We start from the raw sequence: 17,104 nt of genomic DNA on the forward strand, positions 1-17,104 counted from the left end.
TACAGCACATGGGTAATAGCAAGATAAAAGCTGTACCACCATAATAAAAGACACCAATAGAAAGATAGGAGGGAATTAATACAAGAGGTCTATAGGTCACAGCAACCAAACAAACAAACAAACAAACAAACCAGCAATTAAAAGGTGGAGAAGGCAAGTTTAAAAAGATATGTTTTAAGCTGTGATTTAAAAGAATGAATAGAATCAGATGCCCGGATGCCAATCGGGAGATTGTTCCACAGCACAGGTGCGACAAGAGCAAACGATCGATCACCTCTAGTCTTAAGTCGAGATCTGGGCTGAGCCAGCAGTAGCTGTGACGATGACCTTAAAGCCCTAGCAGGAGCATAAGGGTTTAAAAGTACTGCTAAAGTACTGGATACACAAAAGCAATTATAACCTAATTCATAACCCATCACTAATCTTCATTTGTAAATATAGGATGTGTAAATAAGCTGCGGTTCGCTAACAGAGGTTATTGTATGATCTGAAAGCAGTCTAATGTTTCAAGATCTTACTGCTCTGGAATGCACTACAGTGGTTAAAGCCTTATTTTTTGCAGCCACAACCAAGGGTTTCTATTGTTAACAAGAAACCGTCTTTCATAAAGATTAAAACAGCAGCTTCACAGAAAAATTCTTCAATTAACAGTACACCTAACTGCAATTAAACTTTCACCTTTAATTAAGGTACAAACACAACATCCTTGTTTTTTCAAAGAGCACTGTCAGACATCAATCATGTAAATGATAAAAATAATTACCTCGCCTCTCCTGCTTAGCAGTGGTATAAAGATACACACTGTTTGGTCAAAACAAGGTGTTAAACAACAGACTGCACTGCCGAGTGTAAATGTCAGCGATGCTCATAACATCTCAGGCATTATAAATAAATGTTGCTGAAAAGCTGCAATGCCTTTAATAAAGAACTTCCCGACGGGTCTGATCTCAGCCCTATTCATTTATTACAGAGCATCTTCGATATCAATTACAAGCTGAGGCTTAGAAAAGGCTTCCTAAATGCTGAGTGAATATGTATCTGACACACTAGTTTAACAGCTGTACCCTTCTAGATCTGACAGGCATATTTTTTACAAGCTTCTTAACCAGATTACTAGAGGTCTGTGTATTTAATTAATAATATGAAAAGGTTCAATTGTTGACATGCTTGTATCTACATTTATTTGTACATGAGTGTCATGGTCCTGTATGTATTTGGACTTTTTGATTCTGGCTTATTTAATATTGTAACGTTTAGCTTATTTTCAGGGTTTGTGTAGTAGTTGTATATTCTGGTCTTAGTTTTGTCATCTAGTCTTTAGGTCTTTGTTTCCATGCCTCCCCTGTTTTCCATCTTCCATGTTTAGTCACCCTTGTCTTCATGTTTGCTTATCTCTTGTCCTGGTGTTTTATGTTCCCTTCTGTCTCCCCAGTCTGTTGTTTTCCCCTTGTTGGGTTATTTCCAGTCAGTTGTATATAGTATTTGTATTTGTATTCTATTTTTATCTTATTGTATATTTATTTTATTTTATTCTACTGTATATAGTATTTTATTTTATTCTATTCTGTACAGTTGTGTACTGTATTTATTCTTATTGTATTCTAATTTTTCCCTCATAACTTTTGCACTGTCCACTTCCTGCTGTGACAAAACAAATTTCCCACGTGTGGGACTAATAAAGGTTATCTTATCTTATCTTATCTTATCTTATCTTATCTTAGTGTCAAGTTCACATGTCTTAGTATGGGTCTCGGTGTTAGTTCCTGTTTTACGTTGATAGTTCCTGTCTTGTGTGTATTATGTTCAGGTTTGCTTCATCTGTCTCATCAATCGGATTAGTGTCAACTGTGTTCCCACCTGTGTCCTGTTCCCTTCTTATCCTCTCTGTGGCTGTATCCCAATTCAGGGTCTGCAGCCTTAAAGTACGCAGCCTCAACGATCCTCAAGGGCCGCGTACTCAAAGGCCGGAAGTGCGAGGCTTGTGAAATGGGACGGTCTAGCCTCCGTTGCGCTGCCCAGGTTGCCTAGCAACCATGATACTAACAACTGGAAACGTGTCATACAGCTTTGTTTGACAGAAATGAAGGAGAAAATCTTTTGTTCATTTGTTGGTTTCTTTCTACATGAGCTTTGATCATTCTCTGTAAGATTAAGCTCAGCTATTGAACGGCGTATATTTTAAAGTAAAGGCTTTAAAACCAAGTTAGTACAAACGTCACTAATGTCACATAACTTTGCCGACATGTGGCCAACAGTAATGTTTTAATGTTCTTCGTTATTAAACATTTGCACATAAATAAGTGACATAATATTCAGTACGTACTTAAAGTGTACTCTTCGGGCGCCCCTCATCCGCCGTTTTTTTTCGGCAAAATTATCCACACCCACCGCCACGCTATGCATTCTGGGATATGTTGGGCCACGAAGTCTACACTGCCACAGCCTTAAAATTCAGGGAAATGAAGGACGCATTTCAGGGCCGCATTTCGAGCAGCCTTTGAATTGGGACAGCCTTCGGCGCGCCGCTGTGACGTAATCGGCCTTGAAATGCGGCCTTTAAGGCTGCAGACCCTGAATTGGGATACAGCCTGTGTATATATTGGTCGTGTCCAAATTCATGGGCTGCATCCTCCTGAGGACCTCCGCGGTCTATGCGGGCCGGGTCCTCAGAAGGTCGGGTAGGCCGGAAGTAAACAGCTGGGGAAATTGGACGGTCTAGCCTTCTGATTAGCGTCACCGCTGTCTCGGTGGAGTTTAATAAACTCAGCCGTCTGCTCCTTGCTATCTAAAATATAACAGGACACTGGCGTAAATTCTCGACCGTCTCATACTTCTTTTTCATCAGTTTTCTGTTTGACGTTTAGTCAGCTGTGTAAAAACCAAGGAGGAACCCACCCGGGGGATTAATAAAGTTTTATTTTATCTAATCTAATAACTTTAATCTCAGCCAAACCGATTTACTCACGAACAAACAAAACACTGAAAAAATCCCAACAATAACATTTTTAGGTTGTCTAAGTGACTTATATATTACGTTTAACCCGAGTAGCGAAAAATGAATTTGGACACGACTGCGTTCCCGTCTGTGCTCTGTCGTGTTTTGCTTCATTGTAGGTAGTGGTTCTGTCTGTCTGTTTTCCTTCCTGTCAGTGAGTCAGTTTATTTTATGTTTTGTGACTCTTTAGTTGGCCCTTTTCCTCGTGTTTTTTGTTGCCTTTTCCAGCATTAAAGCTATGAATTTTAGTTCAGTTCTACGTTTTTGGGTCTGCCTGCCACACACCTACGCGTACAGTTATGATACATGAGTGTTACAGATTGATGCTTCCTTTGCTGAATAGGTACTCCAGAACAAAACCACTGACATGTAAGCTTGATTTTGACCTGCCATTGGGTTATTGTAGAATTAGTGTAACCTTCCACCAGTTCCATTTTGTCATTTTGTGACAATCAGCAGGGCTTTGCTCCCTGAATGTTATGTACACTGATCTTTTCTAATCATAAAAAAAAAGAAATAACACTAAGCGGCTTAGCGAATTTTGCCATCCCGGGTGTCAGAACAGTCACTCACCGCAGAACAGTCACTCACCGACGTGCAACTAGTTTTTCATTTACACACTGTAATTTCCACTGTCACATGCAGTCAAACGCTTGTAGTGTAGAGTCCAGATGTCATTAAAAAGAGCAATATAGCAACCCAAGAGATGGACAGTACATATTTCAACAAAGAGCTGGGTTTTTTGTCTGCTCTATAGTACCTGGATTCTACTTTAAATATTTGAAACTGTTAAATGTCTCAAATCCCAGTTGTATCATGAGTCTATCCCAGCTGCCAACTGGCAAAAGGCGAGGTACACCCTGTTCGCCTGTCTGTCACAGGGCTAAGACAGAGAGACAGACAACCTATTGTAGTTGTGTGCATGCCTGTTGCCACTATTGTTACTACTATTTGCCATTTAAAGATTGCCCTCATGCACTCATTCAGTTTTATGAAATCAACCTTTCCCAACATTTCAGTAGTCGCAGATTGTTTTGTTTCTTTTTCAGTAATTTCGGTATTTATTTTCAAATCTTTGTTCAAATACACAATTTATGTCATAACTTAAGCTATAACAAACGCAACAGACTGAATCCTTGTGAGCTACACAAAGCATTTATAATCATTTAGTTAAAAATAATACGCTAACACGGTTAAAATTGGAACAAAAGGGTCGCACAACATCATGGCAGGATACATATATTATTCTGTTGGTAAACATAAAAAATAAATGCAGAAATGTTGCTTAATATTTAATGGTTTTAATATGTTTATCACTTTTGTATTTTATTTTTAGTAACCCGGGTTGGAAATCAGTCCTAACATTAGTGTTTTCTCAGAAAAGAAGATGCTAGAAGTGGAATGTAATGAACTATAAAAGTCAAGGATAAATGTAGATGTTAAAATAAAGGAAATATTGCATTGGTTAGACTCACACTCTAAATCGAATCAGAAAATATTAGAACAATATGGAGGACTGACCTTTGATCTACCCATGGTGTAAGTACACGACTCGATCGTGTCACTTCTTCTTTGTGTCATCTCACTGTGATCCTGATTCTGGTAAATGGACTTATATTGCACTTTTCTATTCTACTTGAGCTCTCAAAGCGTTTTGTGCTACATGCCTCGTTCACTCATTCACACAAGCACATTTTCTACATCTAAGTGCTTTCCATCTCACATTCACATGCTGATGAATGCATCAGTAGCAGCTTCAATATCTTGCCCAAGGATACTTTGGTATGCAGGCTGGAAGAGCCAGGGATTGAACCACTAACTGTCCAATCAGTAGAGTACCTGATCTACCTCCAGAACCACAAATTATGAGGGACATACCTAAAAAGGTAGATTTTTATATATATTTTATTGAATATGTTTTTATATAATATGACATTTGCTAGTAGACAAGAAAACCAGATCACTCACCTATTAGTAATGCCAACTTCTGACTGTCTTTTACAGGTGATTAAGGTTGGTTCCTTCAGAATCAGTTGAGAGTTCATAGCAATTTCATTGAATTTGCTGACTCAGGTTTAGCACTGCATCTAGCAAGTCCAACTCTATGAAGAAGCTAATTTAGCACTGGCACCTTAGCTGGGAAGCCTTAAAACATTAAAATTAAAATTGTGGCAAATGCTTCTCACAGTCACAACTCCTAAACCTTTCTTTCCAATATTGTTTGAGTGCTTGTTATCATCCTAGTGGAGAAGACCAGCTACCCCAAACACACTGCCACGTCTCTCTCTGTTTTCCTATTCACACTCAGCACAGAACTTAAAGCAGACTACATGCTGCATTTAATGTCTGCAATAAATTATATGCACTAGGTGTAAACAGCTGTTCAAAAACATCTATGACTACCAACTATAAAAATGGAAAATAAAGAAAGTACCCTGGGGATAATACAAACAACCCAGGGGAATTTGAACTTTGGAGCCAAGTATGCCTGTGTACACAGCACTAGCAGGGGCATAGGAATAATAACAGAGATACAGCTGCATATAAGGAGAAGCCCAGAGATGCTGAGCTACCTAGAGGTCAGTACCATCAAAGCTGAATCAGAATACATGATATCATAGTGCAGATAGTGGTCAACATATGGTATGATTCAGTACAAAAGCTGACATTATGCAGAAGCTAGCTCTTAAATGCTGATGTAAAAGAAAAAAAATAATGCAGTATAGATCACTGGGATTCTATTCTTAAGTGGTTTTCAACCTTTCAATGAGAAAGAGTCACTTTTCAGGTGACACACAAGATCACTGTAAATTAGACATGAAATTACTGCATGTTTTTAGTTTGATCACAAGTTTCTCACATAACACTGACTGAGACAGAGAGTAAAGGACGAACAGACAGCAGCAGGGGTTTTATTTCTAGGAGCTTTATTAGTTTATTAGAACATTAGTAGTTCCCAGCATGTAGAACATGATTTATAGTTCACAGCTCTGGGAAGCAAGTACACAAACCAGCATAAAATTCAGATAGATGCTTGTCACTGAAATTATTTTACAAAGAGTTAAAATAGGACAAATATGCATTTGTTGGAATTATAACTGCAAGTTTTAGGAACCGTTAGATCATTTCACCTTGTAATTGCTGTTCTTCTTTGTCAGACTCCTTACCCTGGACTTATTCAATATTAAAATAGTTCTTTGACTGACACTCTCATAGTTAGAATGTGAATGATTGGGCCTCTTTAGAGGTCTGTTACTGCAGCTGTTTCAAGCTGCTTTGAAAAGACATCAAACCGTTGATTACCAGACCTTGCTAACAAAAGCTACTAATTGGCATTTCATCTAATATAGCCCACCAGTACCAGTGTTTTCAAATGTGATTAAGTTATTCCAGAGTCCAGTTTAATAAAGCATATCCCTTGTATCTAGAGATTTGTAACTGTGATAACATATTAACAAACAGAAACATTTTATTCTAGACATCATCCAATGCACACGTGGGCATGTGAACTGAACTGTAATATTCCTTGCATCCAGAGATTTGTAACTATGACAACATATTAACAAACAGAAACCTTTTATTCTAGAAATAGTCTAATGCACACATGGGTGTGTGAACTGAGTTGTAATTTCATATTGAAGGACACCTGTGCTCTTTGTTCCTTTATTAAATGTCTTCTACACATTAAATACCAGGTGTATAAAAATTAAACATTATACATACACAACATAACAGCAAAGTATACTGTCCACACAAAGCCATGAGGGCTGATCCATGGTAGAAGTCAGAGAATGGTGACAGAGGCTAAAGTCCCACATCAGTGCTGATGGTGCTTGGTTTATTGGCTCTTTCACCATGATAAAGAGGATGAAGGTCATGCAAGATTGAGTCAGTCCTTGTACTCATCCCACTCTCACTGACTACCTCTAGACAATATGGGCTCATCCTACAACACAGCTTGCTTTCTTGACTGGCTTATTGAGCTATTTAGCTTTGCCAATCTTGATGCTCCCTCTCCAGCACATCATAAAAAAGAGTGCACAAGCTCCTCAATGTCCTGTGTTATGGTATTATACACAGTGAAGGACAGAGTCAGCCTCCTGCCTCCTCTGTATCTCTGCTTTTCACATGCTGTGGAGAATTAGATATTGGCACAGTCAAATGTACAAACAGATATCAGTTTCACTGTATAAGGATATATATGTTTGTAGGGTAATTGGATTGGTGTGGGCGAAGTGACAGTGATTTGAATTATTAAGAACTATGAATGACGAAAATATTATGTATGTTGAGAAATTCTGAAAACCGAGTTAACAAAGAAGAGGATTTCTTCCCTGCTTGTTTCTAAGGTGAATGCTAAGATGTGGTGAGGCACAATCTTAAGGGAAGCAATTAAAGTTGTGGTTGCAGTTATTAGAACTGATTATGACTTTTTCTTTTTTCAACTGTTGATATTTTTCTTGATTTTCTGCATTCCTCTTCTAACATTCTTCACCTGTAATGCTTTTTTTCATGTTTTTTTATTGAACAAATCATTCCATTTTGTTAAGGTTGCCAGAGCTGTTCACCTTAACATTATGCAAACTCATCTAACGCTTGCATTACATACAAACCCAAGAAGTTTGAAAAGGATTAAAAAGATTCTGATGTGTTTAACTGGAGAAGAGCAACAGAAAGTACACACATCTAAGGAGTGATGGAATATTCTGCAGCTTCATTTGCGCTCCCCTACCAGGAAGCTGCCGATCCTTTAACAGGTGGAAGCAGGCATTGTGATTTAGGAGAGATTCGTGTGAAGCAGTTAATGGATCAAATCGCAAACGCTGAGCTGAAGTCCACCACCAGGAAGAATCAATAAATGTATTCTTGGGCTTGCAGCTTGTGTTCTGTGTAGGAGGTGGACTGCAGGATGTCAAGTAGGTGGTCTGTGAAGATGATTCAGGTTTTAAAGGGCTTTATGACCACTGAGGTTAGCGTGATGAGTTTTGTAGTCACTCAGCCTTTTTTTGCTGCAGTTCTGGATGGGAACACTGGGGTATAAATATATGCTCAAACAACCTAATGTGTCACAGATAGTTGGCAACTGGTGTTCGTCTTTGTGCTTCTACCAAAACATAACAGAGGCAGCAATCAATAAACAATTAACAAATCTCATTTATGATGCAGTTTGAGTAGAAAAAATGAATAGACGGAGAGGGGAAAATACAAATGTCAAAGAAATGGCATATAATGGCTTTAGATATAATGCACCTTGAAAGTTTCTGATTGACTGAATGTCTGTAGTTAAAGCTCCATGATGTCAATGTAACATCACATATACATAAATTTGAATGAAATTGATTATAAGGTCGCATTCTCTTAAAAGGGATGGTGCTGGAACAATTATCATTTGCCTGGATGACATCGAGCAAACATGATTCATGATACTTAACATGAATAACTTTTTATGATCAATGTTGTGGAATGGTTTTTCCCTTATTTCCCTTATTTCCCTTATTTCTCTGTGTAGTTATTACAATATGATGTAAAGACTGTTGACTGCTGCTGCGGTGGCACAAACAGCAGATTAAGCCTTTAGGCTAAAAAGCTTGTCAGCGCAGAGACAAAAAAGACATTCTGTGTTTAACTAGACCACACACACACACACGCACTCACACCACGGGTCACTTTTCATTCAATATGCAAATTGAAAGTGCAGTTCATTTGCTGATGAAAGAGGATTCGTGCTCAATTATATCTTAATGGGTTGGATATAACAGCATGTTCGGGTCAGCATATTTTTATTAGATGATTTTTTTATTAGGTCAAATGAGACCAAAATTTCTTAAATCAGCTGAAGCAAAAATGAACTAACCTGACCGGAGGAGCCAAACAATACACACAAGCAGGCGCGCACGTGCACTTCATTTTCTAATTGCCCGTTTCTTTCTTTCTCTCGTTTCTTCCCAGAAATGAATGTGCGCGCTCATGCCCGCGCGCACAAAACACGAGGCGAATTCCAGGATTCATTTCGAGGGAAACAAACGCGCACGTGGGGCAGACAATAGAGGGCGTGAGTGCGCTTGAAGCGGGCGAGTGTCGGTGCCTCTGAATGTTAAGCACATTGGCCCATAAGCGCTTTACACACCCACAGCTCCTGGTGCAGCTGGGAGGGGGGGGAGAAAGGGGAGTGGGGGTGGGAGAGAGGGTAGAAACGGCAACATGTCACCCGTCTAGGCAGTTTGTCAGTCTTTGTTTACTCTCCGTCAGCAATAAACTGTTCACTAATGGCTGGTGCACAGGGCTCACTCCGTCAATAATGTTATGTGTTATGGGGAACTCCCTGCTTTCAGGCCGGGAGACAAACGGTGCTAGTGGCTCTATAACAAACGGCCTGACTAGCTTGGAAATTAGAAATGCAAAGGTGATGTAGTAGAGCAGCAACGTGGAAATCCCGGTAGTGTTCAGTAAGCAGCGGACCGATGCTGCATTGCGCTTCTCACCGAGCAGGTCCCTCCGCTGAGAGACAACAACTCCACACCAGTGTGCGCACGTGTGTGAGTAGACTATGTAAGAGGCAGTGAAAGCCAAGAAACAACCGAAACACCTCTGAACGTTAAAAGAAAAGAAAATAAAATCAGAAAAAGTGGTAGATAGCATGCTTACCACTTTTAATTCATCCGTGGAATTTATTTCTGCATTTATTTACAATAGAGCATTGGTTGCAGTGTTGCCTTGTGGAAGGTATACTATAGGTTACAGTTTACGCATGCCGAGCAACTATACCCGTCACAGGATTGTAAATATTACAACAATTTCCCATTACGTGAGAGCGCAAAGGCTGTGTCAATTTCTGCCTCTTTCAGAAAAGAATGAATGAAGCCCTCTACACTTGCCTCTGCAAAAGAGCTGCACCAGCAGAAATATGACTGAGCGCTGGGCTGACTTGTATTACAGCCAGATCACTCTCTTTTCTATCCGTCTCTCTTGTCCTTTGTATGAATACGTGAATAAAGATATTTCCCCACCAGGAGCTGTCAGCAGCCCAGACACCAAGCCATTTAATCTTCCTATATGACAGGAAGGGGGGTGAGGTCTGTCCCCAGTAACCGACATACACACACAGCGACCCAACACCGCCTCTGCTGCCTCTCCCGTTACAGCTCAGCGATCGAGTTACGCGAATGGGGGAAAATGTTGCAGTAGCGAAGAGAGAGAGACAGAGAGAGAGAGAGAGAGGCAGAGAGAGAGAGAGAGAGAGAGAGAGAGAGAGAGAGAGACTGCAGCATTGCTGGAGACCGGAGGCAGCAGCAGCAGTCCCGAGCAGTGCAGGTGAGAGGGGAAAAAAACCAGAGGAGGAGGCGCGTGTGGAGGAGTGAGAGAGAATGCGGGACTCTTGGAAAAAGACGCATCTACACTCGGTCCATCACCGAGACATCCATCCCGAACACGGGCTGCACAGGATTATGCTAAATTGATGCTGCACTCGGGATACCCCCCTTTTAGTCCACAAAGAGTGGCTCTGGTTTTTCTATTTTATGAGAAAATACATGATCAGAAAGTCGGCTTGCAAAACACTCCTCTCTCCAGATAACTTGCGTGAAGGAATCCGACTGCTTGGCACGTTGCTCCACTGCGGGAAAAAGAGGAAAACGCAGCTGGATCTGAAGGTAAGAAAAGATCCCGTCTAGCAGGATCCCAGAGACTTGTTTCAAACAGATTTTCATTCTTTTTCTGAGATTCGAGTAAATTTTGACCATCCGGAGAGCTGAGAGGCTGTTTTCTCTTTCTCCCTCTCCCTCTCTCTTTCTCTCTCTTTCTTTCCTCTAGTGGTGCTGCATTGCAGTTTCTAACTGTGAAAAACGCGAGAAAAGCCTCTGTCCCAAATGTGACTGGAATAAAAAGAAGTTACAAATAGCATTATGAACTGATAAGCGCCCTTGTCCGGATAGCTCTCCGGTTTACGGAGGGAAGAGAAAGAAGTGAGGAAGTGGATTAATCCAATTCTGATAAATTAGTTTTATTTTTCGCAGCAGGATGGATTTTTTTATATCTCTGAGGCTTAAACAGCCCAGCAAGATAAGAGCACTGCTGCTATAGAAGTTTGAAAATAAAAATCACTGAGTATAGGAGGAGAACAGAAGAAAGGAGCCTGTGCCACTGAAGTGAACTACAGTCAGAAAGCTTTTCTCCGGACCTCAGGCAGCAGTCCACAGAGAGTGGTAGAGAAAGGGTAAGAAAGGATAAACCAAACACCCACGCCGTGAGGTACACCAGAACATAAATAAAGAAGAGACGAGCCGCAGCTACGAGGCAGACAGAGCGGGAAGGAGAGAAGCGAGAGAAAGAGCCATGCAGAGGCTTGGTGCAGTGCACTCCTCCGCGGCGCAGGTTCTCAGCCTCGTGGTCTTAGTGCTGCAGCTGCTGACTCAGCTACCGGGTGCCGACTCAGCTCTCCGGTACCGGGTGGCGGAGGAGGGTCCACCTGACGTCAAGATTGGCAACGTAGCCGCAGACCTTGGCCTCACAGCAGGTACAGGCAGTGGGGATGTCACCTTTGCCCTGGAGAGCGGCTCAGAGTACTTCAAGATTGACAATGTGACAGGTGAGCTGACAACCGGCCCACGGCGCATCGACAGAGAGAAACTCCCCCAGTGCCAGATGATATTTGATGAAAATGAGTGTTTCTTGGACTTTGAAGTGTCAGTGATCGGGCCACTGCAGAGCTGGGTAGACCTGTTTGAAGGCCGTGTTGTCATCACAGACATCAATGACAATACACCTTCCTTCCCCTCACCTGTGCTGCAGCTCTCAGTTGAAGAGAATCGGCCCATTGGAACCCTTTACCTGCTTCCCACTGCCACAGACAGAGATTTTGGGCGAAACGGCATTGACCGTTATGAGCTCATTCAGGACGGTGGGGCTGGGTCAACTTCATCAAGACGCACAGCAGGAGGAAACCCCATTACTAGAGTAGATGGGCTTGGGGACCGGAGGGGTAGAAGTGGAGATAATGGGGGAGGAGCTAGAAGCAGTGTGTTTGAACTGCAAGTGGCAGATATACCAGATGGTGAAAAACAGCCACAGCTCATTGTGAAAGGCACCTTAGACCGTGAGCAAAAAGATTCATATGAGCTTGTCCTGAGGGTTCGAGATGGAGGGAACCCACCACGTTCCTCCCAAGCTCTGCTTCGTGTTTCTATCTCTGACGTGAATGACAACAGCCCACAATTTGAGAGGTCTACATATGAAGCAGAAATGGCAGAAAATGCCCCTCCAGGTACACCTGTCCTCCAGGTTAGAGCGTCAGACCGTGATATTGGAGTCAATGGGCAAGTGGAGTACGTCTTTGGAGCTGCAACTGAGTCTGTCAGGCGACTCCTAAGGCTGGATGAAGCAACTGGATGGCTGAGTGTTCTCCACAGGATTGATAGAGAAGAAGTGGCACAACTGAGGTTCACAGTAATGGCCAGGGACCGCGGCCAGCCACCCCGCACTGATCGAACCACGGTAGTTTTGGCTGTTCGGGATGAAAATGACAACGTTCCTGTTGTAGAGATCCGAAAAATTGGCCGGATCCCTGTACGAGACGGAGCCTCTTTAGTGCCAGAGAATGTCTTGGTGGACACACCAGTAGCTCTGGTCCAGGTGTCAGACCGGGACCAGGAGAGAATGGAGCTGTGACTTGCACAGTAGTAGGAGATGTCCCATTCACACTCAAGCCAGCTGGGGAAACAGTGCTCCCACCCTTACCTGCAGATGACGCCTTTGACAGGTAAGATGAACCAAAACAGTTAACAGTGATAACTTACACAAAATCCTGAAAAGTTAAAAGTAAACATGCCAGGATAAGTGTTTATCATTAAGCATTTGCTGAACAACACTGAATCAAAGACTAGATAATAAGTTACTTGGGCACACACTGTCAGATAATGAACCTCTATCCTAATAATAATTCCTTGCCAAAGCACGGTGGAAATTTTTTAAGGAGCACAACACAGTAAGTTATCTTTGGTAATTATGAAGTAATGAGGCATTTCAAATAAAAGTTCAATATGATACACAACTTCACTTGAGCGGGGGACAAAACATTAGCAAACAGGCAGAATATTAGTAAAATAACATGTGTCTATGTATCATTAAGCACCTGAATCAAAATGACAGAGTTGAAAAACAACAGCGAGGTCATTGTTTATTAAAAAAAGGGTCATATACATCAAACAATACAACTTTAAAATTCCATCAAACACAGGTAATTTATAGCTATTTATTAACACTTATGTACAGTGATTAATTCAGTTATCAAAGAACACAGATGTGTGAACAATCAGCGGGAAACTTGAACCCTTGATCCTTATACGGAGAGATTCTGTGGGCTCTGTCATGCTATGGAGGTCAAGTTCCTGGAACAGTTTGTTCCCTTAAAGGCAAGGGTCTCCAAAAATCAATACAAAGGTGTCCTGAGTGCTCACCTTTATTGCTTGATGAAATATTTCTGTACTGATGGCCTTAATCCATAGGGCACAAGGGGTCACTAAATGGTTTATGAGTATAAAAATGATATTAATCATATGGTCTTTGTAGTAACCCCATCTCAACCCAGCACAACACCTATGGGAGATTTTGAATCATATACAAAGACCTGACTCTCTACCATTGTTATCAAAACATCAAATGTGGGAATATATATTTTTTAATAACAATATTTAATCCCCCCCATTAGCGTTTCGCACACTTGTAGAATCAGTGATGAATGGTGAATAAAAGTTGTTCTAGAAGGAGCCTATTAGCTTAGTAAGATGCTTTTCTTCTTCTTTTGTAATTTGTCAACCCCCATTTTCCATAAACTGTACACTAATGTGAAGCTACTTCTTGGCTCACTCACTGGTATCTCCTCACCATACATACCATACAAACCTTGAACCGTGTGAACTGTTATCATGATTCAGAAATATACAGCATATGAAAATGTATATACACCTGCTTATTCTAACACTGATAACAACACATCCAGCAAACCGTTTCCATCTAGATCTCTGTTTTTCACAGAGAATTCAAGTGTTTTTCTATGCCAATTTCACTTGAGCTTAGTTCAAGTAGTGTCACTCATTCACTAACGTTACAAAGTAGGGAAGCTATCTTACAATCTGTAAACTTAAGGCACAAATATTCATTATAGTCAAGGGCTTTGCACTTTTAAATAATATTATTCCAGCAGTGATGACTACAGATGTCAGTGCACTTCAGTCAGTTATAAGAATGTTCCCTTAAGGCATTGAATGGCAGGAGTGAGAAAAAAAAGACAAAGCCTCTTAGGATATTATTGTTAGTACCAGACACCTGTACAATGAGGTTAGTGGTTTTATTGAATGTAAGGCTATTGTCGACTAAAGAAATTTGTCAAAGTGGTAACGATAAGAGGTCTTCACCACATCGATACATGGTTTTAATTAAAATGTCACAATCACAGTTTCTCCAGTGTTAGTGTCCCTTCACAGATTATTGCAGTCACCTTGGAAGATGTTTTTAAATCCAATGATTATTAAAGTAGCAAATATTAGAGCTGATTGAAAGAAAAGTGAAATTATTCGACAGATGTTAATTTTCAGGCAAAAAAAAAGAACAAGGTATTCTCTAGTCCTTTCTTTTTAATTGAGTGCTTGTCTTTTTTTTGTTTCTAATCACTGTGATCTACGTATCTCTATGCTTTTTTTCCTGTTGGAGAGACAACACAAGACTTTTGAAGATGTGACCTTGGGCTTTCTAAAATCAAAAGAAGTGACATTTTGTATGATATGATAATAGAACATTTCCCATAAAAATACCAAGACAATAGCCACTTAACTTTCTGCAACACCTGGTGTCTCAGTGCCAGTGCAGTTTAATAAGAAATATCATTATTTGTCTCCACCGGAGATCAAACGTATATCATTTCCCTGTAAAATGTCTATTGCATTCATGTTTCTTTTTTTTTCTTTTTTCTTTTTTTACAGGAACAAGAAAAAGTACTTCTTACACACTTCTGCCTTGCTGGACTACGAGGCCACAAAAGAGTACAGTGTAACAATTGTGGCAGTAGATTCTGGCAGCCCCAGTCTCTCTAGTAACAGCTCATTGATGGTGCGAGTTGTAGATATCAATGACCATGCTCCAACCTTTGCCCAGAGTGTTGTGGAGGTCCACTTTGCAGAGAACAACTCGCCTGGCGAAAGGGTAGTCACTGTTGTAGCTACAGATGCAGACAGTGGCAAGAATGCTGAAATTGCCTACTCACTCGACCCTGCTGCTAATGGACCATTTTACATAGATGCAGACAATGGAGACATTCGTGCCACTGGGGTTTTGGACCGTGAGCAGCGAGAGCGATATGAACTGCGGGTTTTTGCAAAGGACAAAGGCACCCCGTCTTTACAAGGCTCTGCCAGCGTTGTTGTTCAGGTGACCGATCGCAATGACAACGCTCCAAAGTTTGTTCAGGAAATCTTCACATTTTATGTAAAGGAGAATCTGCTAGCCAACAGTCCAGTTGGCATGGTCACTGTGACTGATGCTGACGAAGGTCAGAATGCAGAACTAAGTCTTTTTGTAGAGATGGATGGAGTTGATGAGAAGATGACAGGAGAAAAATCAGAGGGAGAAGATGGTAAAAAAGAGAATGAAGAGTTGTTCTCCATTGAGAACAACACTGGAACCATCTTCTCTTCTGCATCATTTGATCGTGAAAAGCTTTCCACCTACACTTTCCGTGTCCGGGCAGTGGATGGAGGTGAGCCTCGCAAAACTGCTACTGCCACCATCTCGCTCTTTGTGACGGACGAAAATGACAACGCCCCCGCAATTACTTCTCCAGCCAACGAGTCCTACACCCTCCTACCGCCTGCTAGCAGTGCCCGCACCATTGTCAAAACTGTAACAGCCATAGACTCAGACACAGGCCCAAATGCTGATCTTCACTACTCTCTAGTAGGAGGAAATCCCTTCCGACTGTTTGAGATTGGCCACACCAATGGAGTGATCACCCTGGCAGAGCCTCTGGAGCGCCGCCACAGAGGTCTACATCGTTTGGTGGTCCGAGTGAATGACAGTGGCATCCCCTCTCTCTGTGCCACTGCGCTGGTTCATGTCTTCATTAATGAGAGCTTGGCTAATGCTTCACTAGTGGATGCACAGGTAACTTCATGTATTAATACAGTCTTATGCTAACTGATTTCTCCCACAGAGTACATTAAGTTAAATAACTCAAAGTAAAAGATTTAATGAAACCTACTGTCCCTTTTTGGTAAATGTGAACCACAATTCCACACTGTTGATAATGATAACAAATATTGACAGCGATGGTATTGCCCCGGGGCCTACTTAAACGGCCACAATGTCTACACATTACAGTGCAGGAGCTGTGGCTGCAGAATGAATAAATGCAGAGATTCTGCAGCCTGCATGGTGTAATTTTCAGACAGTTTTTTGGGGGAAAATGTGCCTACATTTGCCCCAGATAAAGAAGCCCATTTCTCAATTGATGGCTACTGGCAATGCCAGCTTCTTTGTAGTTTGGAGCCTACTGGAGTGTGTTCTTTGTCCAGCATGCATTGTTATAATGTGTGTGTGGTTAAAATAACTGTTATTACTGAAGTGGTTCTCCTTTTATGGTACATTGAACTCAAAGCTGAAAGCATTAGGTGTGTGTGTGTGTGTGTGTGTGTGTGTGTGTGTGTGTGTGTGTGTGTGTGTGTGTGTGTGATAGAGAGAGGGAGAGTGAGAGAGAAAGAGGAGAGGAAAAGAGTGTGTTTGAGAGAGAGAGAGCATTAGAGGTAAGTATGTTAGAGAGCCAGCAAGAGAGAGATCGCCCTGTCCCAGTTTTGGCCCTCTGATACAGAATAGGTTGAAGTATGTTCGTACATTTGAATAGAAGTTATTCCAGAGCCGTGTCTCTTAACTATAGACTTGAATATTAATGCAGTATAGAGTTTGCATTGTGTTTTGAAGCACACTGTGAAGAGAAGAGACACGGGCAGAGATTAGATAAAGTAAACCACTTCAAATGGTAAAGGAGTAATGTTTACTGGGAGAATAAAGAGAATCTTTAATATATAATGCATCTGCTATTACTGAATAAATCTGTGTGGCTTTCTG

General features: G+C 41.2%; 1 protein-coding gene across 1 annotated transcript in view; it reads left to right on the forward strand.

Moving 5' to 3' along the window:
- Positions 1-10,231: 10,231 nt before the first annotated feature.
- pcdh7a (protocadherin 7a) overlaps positions 10,232-17,104 on the forward strand; it is a 41,767-nt gene continuing 34,894 nt past the window's right edge. The window contains 4 exon segments of the mRNA XM_082535712.1: positions 10,232-10,644; positions 10,805-12,635; positions 12,638-12,749; positions 14,968-16,144. Of these exon segments, the coding sequence (XP_082391838.1) occupies positions 11,327-12,635; positions 12,638-12,749; positions 14,968-16,144 (2,598 nt within the window). The 5' untranslated portion in view covers positions 10,232-10,644; positions 10,805-11,326.

Source organism: Aulonocara stuartgranti (assembly GCF_965226115.1).
Source record: "Aulonocara stuartgranti genome assembly, chromosome: 6".
NCBI classification, from domain to species: Eukaryota; Metazoa; Chordata; class Actinopteri; order Cichliformes; family Cichlidae; genus Aulonocara; species Aulonocara stuartgranti.